This window comes from Orbicella faveolata, unplaced genomic scaffold (genome assembly GCF_042242905.1).
Source record: "Orbicella faveolata isolate gen_17 unplaced genomic scaffold, um_ofav_v1 contig_35, whole genome shotgun sequence".
Lineage (NCBI taxonomy): Eukaryota > Metazoa > Cnidaria > Anthozoa > Scleractinia > Merulinidae > Orbicella > Orbicella faveolata.
Window position 1 is genome coordinate 27,342,501 of NW_028301564.1, and position 18,839 is coordinate 27,361,339.

Below are 18,839 nucleotides of genomic sequence, written 5' to 3' on the forward strand. Positions count from 1 at the left end.
TGAAGTAAGCACCGAATATAATGAAGTAAGCACCGAATATAATGAAGTAAGCACCGAATATAATAAAGACAGCACCGAATATAAGGAAAAAAGTACCGAATATAACGAAGAAAGCACCGAACATAACGAGGGAAGCACCGAATATAATGGCATAAGCACCGAATATAATGAAGACAGCACCGCATATGAAGACATAAGCACCGAGTATAATGGAATAAGCACCGAGTATAATGAGTTAATCACCGAATATAATAACATAACTACTCAATATAATGACATAACCACCCAATATAATAAAAAAAAGTATCATAAGACAGTTCTGGCGTTCCATAGTATAGGGTCAGATATGTGGTACCATATGAAGCAAATGTCACATTGTGATGACACAACAAAAGCTGTGAGACTCGCAGTTTATGAAAACTGCATATGAGATATTTTAAAATAGTTTCTATTTTACAGAATCTTTAATTTTAATTACAGTACAAACTTATTATGAAGGCTTTAAAAGCATATTCTATAGAAAAGCAGAATGCTTGAAGTATAAATAGAGCCCATTCAACCGGCGTCGACAAAACCTGGATCGGATCACGGATCGGATCACGGATCGGATCACGGACCGGATCACGGATCGGATCACGGATCGGATCACGGATCGGATCACGGATCGGATCACAGAAAAAAACAAACAAACAAAGTTTTAAAGAAAAAAAAAATCAAGAACAAAAATCAAACCGTTTATAAGATAATAATAAATAAAAAATAAAAGTGGAAAACTAAAATATGTTAAATGAAAATAAGAATCCCGAATTTGACGCAATGACATGTTAATTACAGAGAATGACAAGAGGTCATTTAAAAAGCCACATAAGCGCCTAATTTACGACGAATTTAAATTGTAATGAAGAGGCAGATGTAGTTACATTTGAACATTAGCTGGCTCGAAGCTTGCGTGAACCTCCCATTCTCGTTTTTGAAATTGTTATCAGTGGCTAATTCTCGGCTACATTTTCGTGTCAGATGTGAGCGTTACAGTTGGCGTTACAGTTAATGAGAAAACTTACGTACGAAAGCTTGAGGACACGACTTGCTTTGAAGGAGCTACGTCACGATTTGCACATCTTGAAAAAACTAGCCTAGTTTTTCAAGTTCGTCATTTGCAATCCCCGTTAATCTTTGCCATCCTTAACGATCCTCATTCCGTTTTGATTTGTTCTTGCCTCTTAAGTGTTTTCTATCCTAGAACACGATCATTTTAAGGTTTTATTCTATTTAAAGGCGATTCTTTACGACCCTAAAAATAACTCTAAAACTCGTGACGTAACTCCTAAAATGTTGTTTATTCTCGAGTTGCGTTATCGTTCACACTATCGATGTCATTCCTAGAATTTTTTGTAAAACAGCTATATTTCCTTGAAATACAAATGGTTTGTTTCGTTTTATTCCAGTGCGAAATATCGTATTCCAAACTCACATCTTGTAAAAGTATAGACTTGTCTCAAAAACGGAAATTGTTTGAAATCATCAGGTGTTTAATTTTTTAGTGTTTTTAGTTTTTGTGTTTCTATTCATACGTTCGTCCTATTATTACCATACTGACTCGTTCTATGACAGTTTACCTTTGATGCAAGTGAATACAGGAAATATCATTTATCTGAACTGCGGAGAAAGATATGAAGACATGATTGATCATCGCAATCAAAACCCAACAGCCTGAAAAAAATTCATCTGTGACCAGCTCCCAGTTGGCTTGATATAATAAAACAATAAAGGAATATCACACCTGAATTAAATAAAACTTTCTGCTCACAGTAGTCACTCTAGTGCAATTTGCTCAACAAAATTTTGAATTTTTTTCCTTGATCCGATCCGTGATCCGGTCCGTGATCCGATCCGTGATCCGATCCGTGATCCGATCCGTGATCCGGTCCGTGATCCGATCCGTGATCCGGTCCGGTCCAATCCAGGTTTTGTCGATGCCGCCCATTCAACCGCCATAATTAATATACATAACTTAGGTACTTTTTCACGAGTGCTTGTTTCACAATTCAATTAAGATGACTTAACTGCAATTAATACAACTAGTATTCCTATCTGAATGAAATGAAATACTGACACGTCTTTTTTTTTTTTAATTACTCAACTGCCAAACAGTTGCTTCAAACTTTAATAAATAAGGGAATAACTTTACAAGCTTAATTATAAAATCCACAACAAAATGTAATCTCTAGTTTTGTTACATGTAAAACTGGCCATCAACAGTCCCAGTTGCTCAGCAATTGTTTTCCATTTTTTCTTTAAAATGCCTGGGTTTTCAAAACAAATTACAAATGAAACGACAGGCAAAGTGTTGGTTAAGTCTGAGAACATGTTGAAAAACAATATGAAATTTAGCTTGGTTGAGAATCCTCAAGTTTCCAAAAATCACAAATTATGAAAAATAGCAGCCTTAACTGAACACTGTCTTATAAAGAAAGTTGACGTCAAATTGAAACATCTTGCGCTTTGATAGAAAAATATTTTTCTTTACCTGTAGGATTCAGCAGGAAAATGTAATTTCTTTTACAGAAGTAGTCATGTGGCAATTAACTGACTGCAGACCTCATTGATAATATTAGTCGAATACTAAGCCACATCAAGCTTATAAATACAGCTGCGAGGACAAAATACAAGGCAAGATGTCCATCCGTTTTTCTCTTCCCATCTATGAAAAGATTGAAATACAGATTAAAACTGAATTGCACTTATATATTATGTACTGTATTAAGGTAAATAATGCTTTTTCTCAGTAGCGTTTTGCCAGCTACATAAATCGCGCTAAATACAGCACACTGCATGTGTGCCCGCACACCCAAACACCAAGGATAGGTGGGTGGGTGGATGGATGGAATTGGATGGATGGATGAATGGATGAATGAAAGACTTTGTTTAAGCGTCAATAGTATTTAACTTAAAAAAAACTAATTGGGTACACTATTTACATTTTGATCACATGTGAGTCAAAAGTTCAATAGTTGTAGTTGTTTCCGTAGCTAGGGAATTAATTTTGTGAGTGAGTTTTGTGTGCCCTGAGTTATTAGCTAGGGAGTTAGTGAGCTTTGATCCATGACAATTGTGACAGGTATTCCTCCTAATAGAAAATGTCTTTGAGTTGTCTGGAGGCCAGTTATAACAGTGATATTAATGTATGTATCATGAAAGATTTTGAAAAATGAATTAAAACCCGAAACTTGGCAAAACTTGGCAAATAAGCTATAGCAATGGACAACGTTTTATTTTAATGTTTGACTTTAAAATGATGATCCAAGCTGCAGTGTAGGACAGTTGATCAATACATTCCACAAGACAAAACATTTTTTTTTGTACATGATCTGTACCTGGAAGATTTTCCTTCTCCTCTGAAGGACCTGTGTCAGGACTTGGAGTTGCTGGCAAGCCAAGACTTTGTGATGCCTGTGTAAAGCCAATGCTATTTAAAGGTGAACTCTGACCTACAAATGAAATGTATATTTTAACATTTGTTCTCAGCATGTACTGTATCTATTATTAGTTGAATATTTAGAGTTGAGAAAAGCCAACATGTCCAATTTAAGGTGTTTTGATCCTAATTTACTAGCAATTGGTATAATTATGTTAACTGAGTGCAAGTTTATCAGTGCCCATTTAGATGGGTTTCAGATTACTAATTCTTAATCATTGGTATTTCATTCAGCAGGTCATTATTTCCTGTCATAAATTAATATATTAGCACAAAAAAATTACTCCCATAAAAATTGGGTGAGGGTGGCTGGCCCGCTTCCCAAAATCCTTACCCTATTTATGACCAAAATCTGTGATTTTCCCTACCCAAAAATTTGATACCCTATGTGCCACTGGGCATTGCAGGATTGAGTAAGTGAGTGACCCTTAAATCAAAAACAGTGTTTCATAACTGCCTTATAATTAGTTCCCTAGCTAGTTCAGATCAATGTTAAATTGTCATTTAACATAATCTGTGAAGGGCTTCCTTAATTTAATTGTTGATATTCTTTTTAATAATGATGTAAAAGTAGCTTCTTCTTAAGAACATACCCTTTGAAAACTAAAGTACAAAAACCATACTGTATTTATGACCAAAATCGATAACCTATTGATGACTAAAACAGCTGAAAAACCATACCCTTTGGGACCACACATGCCTATATAACCTATAAAAGGGAGTAGCCACCCCCCCCCCCTCCCCCCGAGTGCAGACGTTACGTTGTTGGGGGAATTAGCTGACATGAAGACAAAATGTTAAGAAACGCAACTTATATTCTGAACGATAAACAGGAAGTTCTCACAATACTCGATACTCGTGAAACGCATGAAGAAGATCTTGGTTCTCTTGCTCGATCTCGACTTAGTTCCATGTGCTCTGTCACATGACCTTGTTTGTGTCCCATGATTCCACTACACGAGAGTAATTACTGAATTGTTACCCATGTAAGATCAGTTTATTTTCATTTGGTTACACTGGGACTTGATCAAAGGGACTTACACCTGTTTAAAATATCCCACAAACGTGACAGACAGAGAGAAATAATAGCAATAATGAATTACTCTTTAAATGAAGAAGCCTTGCAACAACATCACAAAGTGGTTTACAAAATGGCCTCAAGTAAGGTTATAAAAAATTAAAAATAATCAAAGAAATGGCAGAACTAAATTAAGGAAAAAGATTTCATGCTAATTATCTTTAATGGTTAAAATTAGTTTAAATAATAAATATGCACTGCTTGAAATACATGCTATTTTGGAACAATGAATTAAAAATTTTGCTTTGCCAGCAAGCCAATTGCTGCAGCTATGGTGGATGTTTCTCGTGGACGTAGATTAAATGTCTACTAATCAAGCCAGTTAAAACAAATGCATAAATTGCAGCAAAGTTAAGAGTAGTCAAGACTGTCCCCATTTTCTAGGAGATTAGATTTGCAAATGTATACAAATACTGCATGATCAAGAATATAATACTACCAACTGATGATTAACTGACATATACTTAAGAAAGCAGAAATTTGTTGCCCCACCTGTAGATAATGGAGATTTGGTAAGTCTTTCAGTGGGACTGATCTTTTCTGCGAGAGATTTAAGTTTAATTAATATTTAGTCATTATTTTAAAAGCTTTAAGGACTAAACTGCTCACTACAGGCAATTTTTACCCCATCTGTAGATAATGGAGATTAGGGCTAATCTTTTCTGCAAGAGATTGATTTTTTTCAATGAAAATTACGAAGAATTGTTGATATTGTGTGACATCAGTAAAAATGTCTATTGGATGCTAATGAATGCTGGGAAATTACAATTATATGTAAACTTTCTGGAAAAAAAAAAAAAAAACCCACTGAGCTGACTGCAGGATCGATTTACATGTATATATATGCAGATTGGCTGTTTAATGTTCAAGAGACATACTCATGTCACTACAGATATTACCAAGCTAGTGAATGTTACTCGAACAGATATTGCTCTGCTGAAGATTGGAACTTACTTGTTTCATTGTACACCAGGCGATAGTGCCCAGCTTCATGTCTTATGACGTTATTTCCTTTCAGGCATCTCACCACCAAATCAACTTTATCAAATAATGGATGGACTGTAGCTGCTTCAGGAATCACAATCTCAAGCTTTAGATGAAGATTGAACTCATCATGGTTTGTACTTGTCCTATTCACAATGCACAGGAAAGAAACCTTTCCTAGCTGAAACTTCCCTTTGGTGTGGTTGGTTATCACCCCAATAATGGAGTCTGTTTTCAATTCTTGTAGAGGGATCGAAGCCAATCTACTAGGAGAAACATTCCCCTCTTTCATCAGAAGCACATGTGCTTCAAGGTGGCCACAATGTGTCTTGGTCAGTGGCGTGTTGCTGCTTATGATCAGAGGGTAATTTGTTCCTTTAGGAACATATATAATTTCATAATCCCACAATTCTTCTGTAGCTTGACCTGAAAGATATAAAACAGCAAGTTTCAAGCTACAATTTAAGATTCAAATACATGATCAAGACCACAACTGCCTGATGATTTTTTAAGTAAAATAAAATAATTGTAATAAAATTTTTTTTTTTGAAAAAAATTGATTAATTTAAGGCTCAAAAGAGTAGGAATTAACTGTCACCATTCGCCCCACAAATTAGCATATCGTATAGACTGAAAACTAAACCTTAGGCTTGTAAATCTAACACAGTCGAACCTGTACTTACATTGGAAATTGGCCGCTTAATACAAGGCCTTAAAAAAGGTTCGACTTTCTAAAATAACGTACAAAGCTGAAACACTTGTTAGAGGTTAACGATCCTGGTTTGGTTTCAGAGAATTCGTTCGAGACACATGTTACCCGTGTCTTGATGACTCGAAATGCGGGCGCTATCTGGAACCATCAGTATGAAATCTAGTCGTTTCCACTGTATATGTCTTATTAAAGTGAATTAAATCTAAACGTCATACATTTTTTTATTTACAGGTAGTCAAGCCAAGCTGTCAAACGTTCCTCGTTTATTTTCACTGGATCAAACTGTTAACCATCACACTCACAAGCTGCAGAACATTCGAATTTCACCTCGCTACACATTCACATGAAGTCAGAGTGAAATTAACGTTCATGGGGAAACGATTGGATGTCTAGGTTAAGGGATGACACTTCATAGAAACGCATACGATTGTGAGGTGAAAAAAGTCACTCGATAAGTTACCAACTGCTGACATAGCTACTATTTCGTCTCATCCTACTTGTAGCTGTTTCAATTCCAGTTGCTACAAACACTTACCTTTAGAGATCAACATCCACGCCATAAGAACCAAAAAACTGGTAAAAACATCTTTGAATTCCCATAATCGCAGGTAGACACGCACTTCGGTGTGCTGCAGGCGCCTGGGTGTGCTGTACTTGTGCAACAATGTTGTCCAATAAAATTTTAGAGTTCCGAGCACGTGTCTGTTAGTGGAACTGAGGGAGGGGGTAGGGGAGCGTGGACCGACAAAGGGGACTTTTGTATACTAATGTATACAAATGTATAAGGTGTATTACATTGTCACGTTGAAGGCAAAATATTTCAGCAAATTGCAACAGGCCACAGTTAACAGCCCTGCAGTAAAGAGAGCGGAAGTGCCCAGTGACCCTACGCGGAGGGGGGGGGGGGGGGTACTGCCATATACGGGCTATACAGGTATGTGCCGCTGTGAAGAGTATGGTTTTCAAGCAGTTTACTCTAGGATAGGGTGTATAAATCAGAGCGTTTGGGCCTAAAATAGGGTATCATTTTTCACAGAACTGACCAGTTGGTTGAAGATTTTATCAAGACTAAGGAAACCAGAAATTGCCTCTCAAAAATACAAAAAAATCAAATCGGCGAGTTTAAATTTACGCAAATCAGCCTCAACAGTGTCGCAAAATTCAGGGTAGCAAAATTCAGCTGAACTAGCTCTGGTATAGGCTAAGTGTTCCAGGGTCCCAGCGGCACATCCCCACCCAGAAATTCCCAAAGTACCTCCCCTCTCCCCCCCCCCCCCCCCCCGCCCCGGACCAGTGGCCAAGTCAATAATGAGGGCGACATTAGGGTTTGCGGTATTGCGGTATTCGACAATTTTTCTTGCCGTATTTCGGTAATTTTAATTTTGAATTGCGGTATTGCGGTATTCTCCGAGCCTGCGGGATGCGGTTTTTTAACATTTTGGACGGCATTAAAAATTATCCTCCAAGTTCTTCAACGTTTTCCGACGCCTTTTCCAGTTTCCCATTGGAAAAGGGTAAGTTATTTTTAGCTAATAATTAGCAAACACGCGAATGGATGTTACTTATTTTGCTTATTTCGTCTAAATCGAAAATTACAAATTCCTAGTCGCTATCTCCGTGTTATTTGCTCTAAACGGGACATACAGAGTAGTGGTTTCGGTATGACATTGAATTTTGACCCGGCCGATTGAAGTGTTGCGGTATTTTGTGATGTCATTTGCGACAATGCAGTATTAAAGCCGAATTTTCTTGCGGTGTTCAGAACCCCCATTATGTCCCCCTAAATAATAATCAAAGTGAATTATTCTTACCTGAGGTGAAAATGGATGGTGGTAAGTTACTACTCACTAGAGCGAAGACTACAACGAAACTACGATACAAGAGTCCCATGGACAAACGTTATTTCAGCTTCAGTCACAACTAAATTTAGTCTTAAGATGAGTAGAAACGCAACACTGAACTTGTCTCAGTTAAGCTGGTTAGTTTGAGAACCTCTTGATTCCACATGTAAACAAAGTATTCAAGTAGTTTTGAACAGCAGTTGGTGCAAGAGGATTCAAAAGATATTTCAGCGAGGAGTTCTCGATCGAATTTTTGCAGAGGAGCCTCGAAATCATGACGGCTAAATGAAACACCGGAAAATGCTAATTAAGTATGAGCTTGAACGGTCTTTTTTGAACCTTTTCCTAGAAAATCACGCTTGACAACCCACTATGCCGTCTAGCCGTTTGCTATTTCAATTCCCTCGATTTGCTTGTGAAACCTTCAATGTTTATGAACTCGGCATGTATTTACCAGGTAGACAACAAAGTAAGCTTAATTATGGAAATTCCAGTTGGTTGAAAATCACTTGTGAGGATCATACAGTAGCCTACGTTCGGCTAAGTTAAGTAAGCTTCAAAGCTTCAGCGGCCATTTTGTATTTATGAGTGTAACACGTTGTCGAAGATCGTTTTTTATCTAGTTATTCGTTCATCTTTGTTGCTTGGATTTCACATGCCGGCTTTCCTACAGTCGGCTTTTCTTCTAAGTGCGGATATCACAGCGAGGAGTTGTGCTCTCACAGGCCAACACTTCACGGTCTGGACCTTTGGTGTTGGTTAATGCGCCACATTGAAACTTAGGAGTCATTATTGACTCTCGGAAGCCAAGATTTTACCGGCTTGAATCTGCTCAGCAGACCTGCTTGAGAATATCTGAGAATATCTGAAAGTGTCTGAACGCATTTGAAAGCCTCTGAACTTATTTGAAAGCAAGAGACTCTCCTGCAGTGCTTGTGTTGCCCTAATGCTGTTGTTGCTGTTGAATCGAATTGGACAAACCATCCACACACAGTACGTTGACAAGAGTCTGCTAGCCCATGATTTCGTCAGAAGTAAGTAATATGGGAATCTCTGTTGGACAATACCGATCGAGAATTGGCGGGTCTAAAATACTGGTAGCTGATCACGGGTAACTGGTAACTGGTAACTGGTAACTGGTAACTGGTAACTGGTAACTGGTAACTGGTAACTGGTAACTGGTAACTGGTAACTGGTAACTGGTAACTGGTAACTGGTAACTGGTAACTGGTAACTGGTAACTGGTAACTGGTAACTGGTAACTGGTAACTGGTAACTGGTAACTGGTAACTGGTAACTGGTAACTGGTAACTGGTAACTGGTAACTGGTAACTGGTAACTGGTAACTGGTAACTGGTAACTGGTAACTGGTAACTGGTAACTGGTAACTGGTAACTGGTAACTAATAACTGGTAGCTGGTCACTGGTCACTGTTAAGTAATAACTGATAGCTGGTGACTGATGACTGGTCACTGGTCACTGGAATTTGGTTAGGTAGGGGGACCAAAACGCATTAATGCCAATCAATTTACAAAAACTTTAATTCCAACAAAAAAGAATATAAATCAATAAACATTCTCTTTTGCAATTCATAACAATAGACCCCAACCAACCATTGACAGCAATTAATACATGTATCTAAAACGACTTACAAGATATTTTCACATTAACCAGACTATGACCCACAACGTCTGACATTTGGACGTTACTCATCCGACATGCAGATATCCTCTGATTGAGAACACAGCTGGTGAAAACGAACCTAAGATAACTAAAAACGATTGTGTAGTTCACATTATATCTTATTGGGGCTAAGAAATTATTCCGTATAATAGAATCAGTAGTTGATAAACGTCAACCTGTAATTCTATACTAGTTATAAAAAATTGATTAATCTGAAACGTGATCTATTGATTTTGAAATACTTTAACATAAACAGTAAACAAACAAGTAAAACTGAATATGAAATATGACCACCCACTACCTGCCACCCACTACCATTTACCTTTGAATATTAAATTTTGTTGTTGAAAGAATAAGTTGAAAGAGTGACAAAAGAAGGAATCATGGATGAAAATTTAACTTCACTTCACAATGCGCGTGTGGACAAATAATCTTTTCTATAAGTGTACTAAGGTACACTAAGTTTATTGCATCGGTGCTTAGTGTACTGCATCGGTAGTAAGGGACATTTCAGAATATCTAATCTATCAGACACCAGTCACCAGTCACCAGTCAACAGTTACCAGTCAACAATTATCAGTCACCAGTCACCAGTCACCAGTCACCTGCAGTCACCAGTTACCAGTCACCAGTCACCAGTCATCAGTCACCAGTCACCAGTTGCCAGTTACCAGTCACCAGTTACCAGTCACCAGTTACCAGTTACCAGTGACCAGTGACCAGTGACCAGCTAACAGTATTTTAGACCCACCGATCAAGAATTAGCTCTCATGACAATTTCCTTAAAAGAAAAGATGATTTGTCGCATTTCAAGGATTGTATTTGGAATGTAATGCTAATGATGTTTTACATGAATGCCTTCTATTTACCAACATTGAAACAAGTTGTTGGACAATGCGAAATGTGGAATGAGGTAGTGTTTTGGTTTACCCAATTTATGTACTACAATGTCTACATACCATTGTTGTTAAGGTTGGCAAATGATGTGGAGGAAAATCCAGGGCCTGCAATATTCAATATAGTGGACCCTACAAGAACTGTGTCTGCTGATTTCAGTCAAGGAGATGAAGTATTTGGTGAAAATGCTGGTAAGCAATGTGTAGGAATGTCTCTTACTGCTATTATTTACCATCGATACTTAGAGCACTTTGCTTTACACTGAAGGCATGGAAAACCTTGTATCATATTTACAAATTTCCTCCTTGCAAACTGGGGGTGTACCTTTAGAGATTAAGGGTGTCTTTGTCAGTGACGGTCAAATTGAATGGCCAAGTGTTCATGAAAATCAAAAAAGTGGTGATATGCCTATTGAAGTTAAAGCAGTATGGGCCACATTTCACAGTGCTATAAACTGATTATTTTTCGATATAAATTCAGACAGAATTAAGGACAAAAAATAAAAATTGATACACTGCAGTGATACAAAGAAAGCTTGGTCACAAGGCAACTCTGTACATTGTATACCACTGTCAATATTATGAAAATTAGCCAACATACATTTATAAATTCATATTTGAAACAGGTGACAAGATCGCTTTAGTTTAATCAAAAATCAGCAGTTATAGTAATAATTAGCAATAATTTTCATAATGTGAAGGTGAATTAATCAACATGACACGAGCGTGGGACAAAGAAGAATTCTGGTCCCCGACAGGAATCGAACCCATGACCTCCCGCACACCGGGCGGGCGCTCTATCCGCTGAGCTACGAGAACTCATGGAGAGCAAGGTCATTTAACTGAGTTCATATATGACAGGTGTCCTGCATACTGCTAGGATCAACGCTATCGAAGTCATCGTGAGTAGTGATAAGTTAATAAAGATGGTGAATTTTAAGCTCGGTAATGAAATGTGAAGGTGAATTAATCAACATGACACGAGCGTGGGACAAAGAAGAATTCTGGTCCCCGACAGGAATCGAACCCATGACCTCCCGCACACCGGGCGGGCGCTCTATCCGCTGAGCTACGAGAACTCATGGAGAGCAAGGTCATTTAACTGAGTTCATATATGACAGGTGTCCTGCATACTGCTAGGATCAACGCTATCGAAGTCATCGTGAGTAGTGATAAGTTAATAAAGATGGTGAATTTTAAGCTCGGTAATGAAATGTGAAGGTGAATTAATCAACATGACACGAGCGTGGGACAAAGAAAAATTCTGAGTCCCCGACAGGAATCGAACCCATGACCTCCCGAATACCGGGCACATGTCATTACCGAGCTTAAAATTCACCATCTTTATTAACTTATCACTACTCACGATGACTTCGATAGCGTTGATCCTAGCAGTATGCAGGACACCTGCCATATATGAACTCAGTTAAATGACCTTATGTTTTTGCATAACTCTCTCGAATTCTCTCGACCTCCCTCGTGTTTACATGAGGCTATGTAAACACGGAAAAAGTGCTCTAATGCTTTAACTTAAACACGATACGCTTTCAGCTTGTGGGGTCGTGTACCAACTAATTAAAACAAAACGATTACAGTTCAATATCATAAGTCTTACAAAAGTTGTGAAGGTAAAATAATATTTTCATTTCCTTTATCTGTAATTGGTCGTTTGCTGAGCAAACGCACCGCAGGAAAAATATCAGGACCAGGGAAGCAAACACTTAGAACTGTAAAGCGATCGAAGAGGCTGAACACTTTACTTACCTTTAATTAAAGGAGTCTACCGGCGGAGATTGAGAGCAAGAAATACAAACTCGCACTTTTAAGGGATGCAAGGTTTTGGCCTCGCTTCGGTGTTCGTGTAGCTCGAGGAGCATCAACCAGAAAACCACAATCAGACCTTTCAAGATTACTCAAGAACAACGCCTTAAGGGGCTATGGTACCCTAAGATATGGCGATGTTCCTGAAAAATTCAATTTCTTGGAAATACAAGATTTAAGACCCTTGAGAACTTGACAAAAACATTTTGAAACGATCTTGCCGAATTTTCTTCTAGGTGAGTGTGAAATTTAAGGAAAGTACACAGTGGTATAAGTTTTTTTCACGTAGCAACGGCCATAGAAACGGCTGTTTATTATAAGAACGTGACCAAAAATATAGATTACTTTTAACATATATGAACGAAACTATTTAGAAAAAAAACTTTAAAGACATGTGCAACTCGATTGGTGTAATTAGTTGTGAAAAGTGTTGCCTCGAATTGCCATCACAGGCTCATTCATTTCCCTTATGAAAAAGAATATTTTCCACAACTGCGGAACAACCATTGCACCCCCTCCCCCGAGATCCAATCTGCTTCCCCTCCCCCCCCCCCCCCGCTATTTGTGACTTGTTAAATCCTTAATTTTTCGTGAAAGAAACTTAAGGTGCATTTTTCTCACCGGTTTTCTTTTGTACCGACTGTTACTTCCAAATAAAGCCTGTAAAAAGCACTGAAAGTAAGAGTTAACTGTCAAAATTTAGGTTCATTGCACAAAACAAAACAGAAACTTGCACGATGTGCTTATTTGACAGTCAAATCTTGTTATGTAAAAGAGCAGGACGTTTTGGCGTCAATACTATAAAACACCATTTTGAGTAAAACTTTCAAAATTTATTTTCTCTTGTTCAGTGCAATAGCACACAATTGATCTTTCTTCAACATAATTAAACAAACTTTTTGGTCCATTTTACGGTACCATACCACCTTGATCATTTTATTACACATTAAAATTGGTTGGAGGATGACGAAGACCATCAGTCACAAAGAAGAAGTTTTCCAGAACAGATGTCTGCGAAGCATTTTCAACAATTTTTTTCCCAAACTGCGAACTTCACCCAAAAACAAGGACAGAAGCCATCTCACGGCAGGTAGAGCGAAGGCGATAAAATAGATCGGTCATTCAATTTCCTTTGTTCTTGTTCGCTAGGCCTCGCTGCCAAGTTGAAATTTCGAGGAAGAAGAGAAAAAAAATTCACATTTTGGCTAAAACAAGCGGGCCGCCGTATTTTCCACAGATCCCGTGTTGCTGGAAGCTGGAACCTCAAAAGCTTAATGCTGATGTTTACAAATATTACGCCATTAACAAATTTCAAGTGTAGCAATACTCTTTGAAAATATCTAATCTTATATTAAGTTAAAAATAAACTCAAACAAATGATGTTAAACAATCAGAAAAAAAAACAACTGAAAACTGAAAAAGTGAATCTCGTATATCCAAATATTTCATTTATGTCTTGATATCATTCTAAATGGGAAGGAATTCCAAAGTGCGTTATACACACTGAGAAAAGCAAGGAACGGAGAATTATACTTATACGTGGTGTCGATCAGAAAGCACTGAAATCACAGGATTCAACCATACAGCAAAGATCTCTCAGATTTCGAATTGACGAGCTACTGAATCAACGTATCGTCAAGACGACCAAATTTACTCACACGTCAGTAAAAAACGAAAGTCACATTAATTAAATTACAACTTTTAACTTTTTTAACCTACAACTTTTTCCTTGTACCTGTCCTTGGTCAAGTTTCAAATTTTCCTGTGCCTCACAGGTGTGGTCTCCTTTTCATGTCAAGCAAAAAAAGACAAAATCGAGAGCGTACAAAGGCGAGCAACAAGATGGATTTTGAAAACCAGAGGCCTATTCTAAACGTGCTACTGCCGTGCCGAACCAAATTCAATAATTAAATTCGACTTAAGCACGACAGTAGCGCGACGTTTAAAACCACTCAGTTCGGCAGGCTGAATTGAGTTCGGCACGACTACTTAGCACGGCAGGCCTTGCCGTGCTGCACGGCAGTAGCGCGACTTGACATCAAAGGGCGTGCTCTTGCCGTGCCGAATTGAATGCATGATATGCTGTATCATCTGCCATTACTTTCTAGCATTTCAAATGGTCTGCAGCAGAGCAAACTTTTTCCGATCCTCGGGGCGACTGAATTAAATTCGAAGTTTGAAACCACTGCCGTTTTTTTGTCATGCCACTGTCGGGCCAAATTCAGTCATTTGAGCTTGGCACGGTAGTAGCACTACGTTTGGAGGAGGCCTTAGGGACACCTCCTACAAGTATCGTTACCGATCTGACCGCTACGCTACTACCATAAATTTATTATAGAGAAGTCAAAGACCTAGTGTTTTTTGCAAGGCCCGTTAAGGACTCATAAATTTAAATATTCATGACTACAATACCTTCGTAAGACAGGGGCGTACACGCTTAACGCAAAACCACAGTATTACGCCAAAAACTACTTTGTGTAAAACGATTAAATTTCGGGCTTATTATTTCAATCGACTTGCCCTGTTGCTCCCTTTTCTTGTTTTTCTAGTGTTCAACTTTCAAGACGTTTGTCATCAACTTTTATTTTTCACTGTTAAGTTCTATCTTTGTCATAGACCATCTCTGTACCTGGTCTTCAGTTGGTGACTGCTCCTTCCATAGAAACTATTTTTTCTTATATTTTTCTTATAGTTTTATTATTATTGTAAATAGCTTTTTAATTATATTTTCAATATTATATGCCTTGTCTATAGACAAATGCACTTGCAGCTTGTTTCATGACCACAAGAAAATCCCTTTCACTGAAGTGAATTTGGCTGGGAGCCACCGGTCAAACCAACCATTTTTTACGTGAAGCAATTAATATAAGACCCATTTAAAAAAAAGCCTCGCCGCTTTCGGTAATTTCGTTCACAAAAGGGAGGTCTTAAAAGAAAAAAACGTTCTTGTTAGAACAAAAAAAGTCACGCAATTGTAAAAAAAGAGTTACGCTGGTTACAAGTCAGACCAGGGTAAAGAAAAAGTGTACTGGGCGGAAAAAAAAAGGCGGCGCCAGGGCGATAAAGAGTGCGGCACTAAAAAGAGTGCTCCGTACAAACACCTAGCTGTAAAATGTCACTCTGTTATCGGACGGAATGTGACATGATTGACAGGGAATCATTTTACATTCGGTCTTCGAGAAAACCTGAAAAAGGTCGAGACATTGGGAAACGCACAAGCATGGATCTCTCTCCGTTAAAAATTGTCTTCAACCACATCACTTTCGACGAACAAATTCAAGAGCAGTACCTGTGTGGTGTTTGGTAAGTTAAATCCGAATGGTGCAGGGAGAATGGATAATCGGTGAAATAGAAAACTGAACGCCGATATCCAGTGCTTTCCCGACATTTCATGTTTTCTTTTTTCCTTTTACAGCAGGAATCCGTTGTTAGACGCTGAATTGGTTATACCATGTGGGCATACCTTTTGTGGATTCTGTGTCAACATTTTTAAGTCAGAAAATTCAGGAAAGCAGATAAAATGTGAGAAGTGTCGAGACCCTGTGAAAGCCTTTTGTAAAAACCATTTGGCCAACAATTTTCTGAGTATGGTTGACGGGCAATGTAAATGGTGTCAGGGGACATTCCCGTTACATTCGGCAAGAGATCATATAGAACTTTGTCAAGAAATTGAAATCAGTTGCAAGCAGTGCCGCATCGCCGTAAAACGTAAGGATAGAGACGCCCACAAAGCGACATGCCTAATGGCAGACGTGATGTGTGGATGTGGAATCGTCTTTAGAAGGGCAAACGAAGAAAGCCACAAGGAAACAACTTGCTGTTTGACAGAGGTACCCTGTCCACTTCACTGCGGGAAAAACGTCAAAAGGTGGGTTCAATCTTTATCATGCTCTATTTTCGAGAACACCACTCACAACACTAAAAACTCGAAAATTTTGGTATATTTACAAAACCGCGATGCGAGCGCCTGGTAAATACTATTGCCCGACTCTTTGGCAGGCTTTTGTCACTACGCACAATGTGATTGGCTGCGGCATTTACCAGGACAAGTTATGCCATATCGCGAGGTATTTGGCGTGAATTTCCGTCATGTTGGCGAGAAAATTGCTTGTTTTTCCTGGTGAAAACAGCGTGCAATTTTAACTCTCTAAACTCAAGTCGAACTTAGCCTGCGAGCAGGCTCACCAGTCTGTTGAAGAGGCGCCCTGATCTCTAGCCTGCGAACGGGCTCCCAGCGAGGACGGAAAAAATTTTCGGCAAGCGCGAAACAGAAGAATTCAGAGAGCGAAGCGATCGGGGCGGGGACAGGGGAGTCTTTGATAACGGGCGATTAAACCCCCATGGAGTAGGTCATTTACCGCACAATAAAAAACAAGTCGTCCACATTTGAAGTCAGAGGAAGAGTTGAGTGTGCGCATTACTGATGTTTTAACAAAGTTCCAGTCTATTTCTGGTTAAATTTCAAACTAAATAGGGAGCAGGAAATAGCAGTTGAAAGTATGATCAAGACGTACTTGTCGTGTTGCCGACTGCATATGGGAAGAGTTAATTATTACAAACGTATATGATTGCAAGCGGGCAGCGAAACAACACGAAGGCGTTTGCCCGTTTACCAGCATCATCAAAGACCAGACTGCCAAAGTAAGGTCACTGAGAACCAAGTGTATGTCCTTAATAGACATAAACTTTAACAGTTTTTCTTCGGCAAAACGTAATTAACAACGGATATCGCGCGTGCATGTTGTTTATATGAAAAAATGAGTTACAATTTTCCCGAAAAATCTGAGCTCCCAAAGTTCATACTTCCGGTGAAAATTAATTGACTTATTCTTTTCTGCGGTTTCCAGGGTGGAAATAAAAAAGTTTATGTCAGAGTAGAATAGATTTTGGAAACAAAATCAAAAAAGAGCAAGTGTCAATGAATACAATTAATGAGGGTTTGAACAACGGAAAAAAGTACTTCTTGATGACTTAATAAGGTGGCTTAAAACAGTTTCCAGGACTTAAATTTTGATGGGTCGTTATTACCACTCTTTATCACTTGATGTTACTATCATGGTATCAAAAAACTGCCCAATCATTGGTGAACACGTTGTTGTCATTTTCGTGACACAATAGGTTACCATAGCAACAGCATGACCTCCTAAAAACACCCTTAATTACAGCTTTAGGGTCGTATAATTCAAAAACAGAACTCTGCATTTTTTTTATATTATCAACTTTTAATAAGCATGATAAAACGCAACTTTTGGCAAAGTTTAAAAAATTCTGTAGGTCGGGTTCAGAGCCACCTTAAATTTTCCAACATTTAAGGTGGCACACACTGGGCAGTGTTTTGATACCATAATTGTAGCACCTAGTGATAAAGAGTGGTTGTAACCACCCATCAAAATCTCAGTGGTGGAAACTGTTTTGAGCCACCTTATAAATGAAATATTTTGTCACACTGTTTAAACAATTTGCCCGGCGGCGTTTGTTATAATCGTGATCACTCCTGGCTCAACGGTGAATCCCCACATATATGCATTCTTTATTTGGTAAAGCAGGTCAACAAATGGCAGCAAATGCTGATGAGGACCTGCACTTACAGCAATAAATAACAAATAATTACATGCAAAAGTAAGTGGGAAAAACAATTTACAGATATAATATCCAGCTAGCCCACTTGCTCAAAGAGTGGAGCAATCTCGACCAGTATCGTGAGAATCGTTCCTTACCGGTAAGCCTTATTAGGTAGTTTATCAGGAGCGAACCATGAAAGTTTATTTTTGTGGTTACTAAGAGTTATTACCTGGTTTTAGATCGTCATTGACGCATGAGGAAAGTCTGTAAAGTTTCCATATATGCTAATGAGGCAAAATTTTGACCCATGCAGTATGGACAGTATGGTCTAAGTTCTCGTAAGCGACCACCTCCCGTGCGCGACCACCTAGGTTTGACATCAAGTGTAATGAATAACTTCTGTCCGTTTCTTCCAGATCAAACAGGGCACCAAAACGTGAAAGGGTATGGACTGGTCGTCAAGAACAAGGATAGTTAAAGATAGAGAAAATTGACACGGATTACAAACGACGAGCTTAAAATATTTAGGCTAAGATTTTCAAAATGCACAAACCGTGACGTAGCTCCTTTAAGAGCACATGTTTGGCCAAAAATCTCATGTACGCATCCGCACACCTAACTTCATCGAATGGCAGCTCTTTCGTCCTGGTTTGGTCAAATCACGGAGATGTGAGATCGGTAGCATCCCCATAACCAGTCCAATACTTTGAAAATCTTGATTAGCTTGTCCATTACTGTCATTGGTCCTCTCAGGTAGTGTAGGCGTGTAATATCTGGATGAAGGTAA

General features: G+C 38.6%; 3 protein-coding genes across 4 annotated transcripts in view; 1 reads left to right on the top strand and 2 right to left on the bottom strand.

Annotated features, from left to right (window-relative positions):
• The window catches only part of LOC110058200 (uncharacterized), a 100,987-nt gene that overhangs the window by 17,688 nt on the left and 64,460 nt on the right, over positions 1-18,839 (bottom strand). The gene's annotated exons all lie outside the window — the stretch shown is intronic.
• LOC149104084 (uncharacterized) lies at positions 206-6,993 on the bottom strand. 2 transcript variants are annotated; one of them, XM_089272733.1, is made up of 5 exons: positions 6,785-6,953; positions 5,508-5,963; positions 5,046-5,093; positions 3,375-3,488; positions 206-2,701 (listed from the first exon to the last, which is right to left on the bottom strand). In XM_089272733.1, the coding sequence occupies exons 1-5, from the start codon at positions 6,807-6,809 to the stop codon at positions 2,583-2,585; spliced, it is 762 nt and encodes a 253-aa protein (XP_089128859.1). In that variant the 5' UTR covers positions 6,810-6,953; the 3' UTR covers positions 206-2,582. The 2 variants fall into 2 exon arrangements, with proteins under 2 accessions (XP_089128859.1, XP_089128858.1); XM_089272732.1 differs by lacking the exon at positions 5,046-5,093 and having other exon boundaries at positions 6,785-6,993.
• Positions 14,156-18,823, top strand: LOC149104085 (TNF receptor-associated factor 6-like). The gene is made up of 2 exons (XM_089272734.1): positions 14,156-16,358; positions 18,469-18,823. Exons 1-2 carry the CDS (start codon positions 16,078-16,080, stop codon positions 18,524-18,526), a joined length of 339 nt encoding a protein of 112 aa, XP_089128860.1. The 5' UTR covers positions 14,156-16,077; the 3' UTR covers positions 18,527-18,823.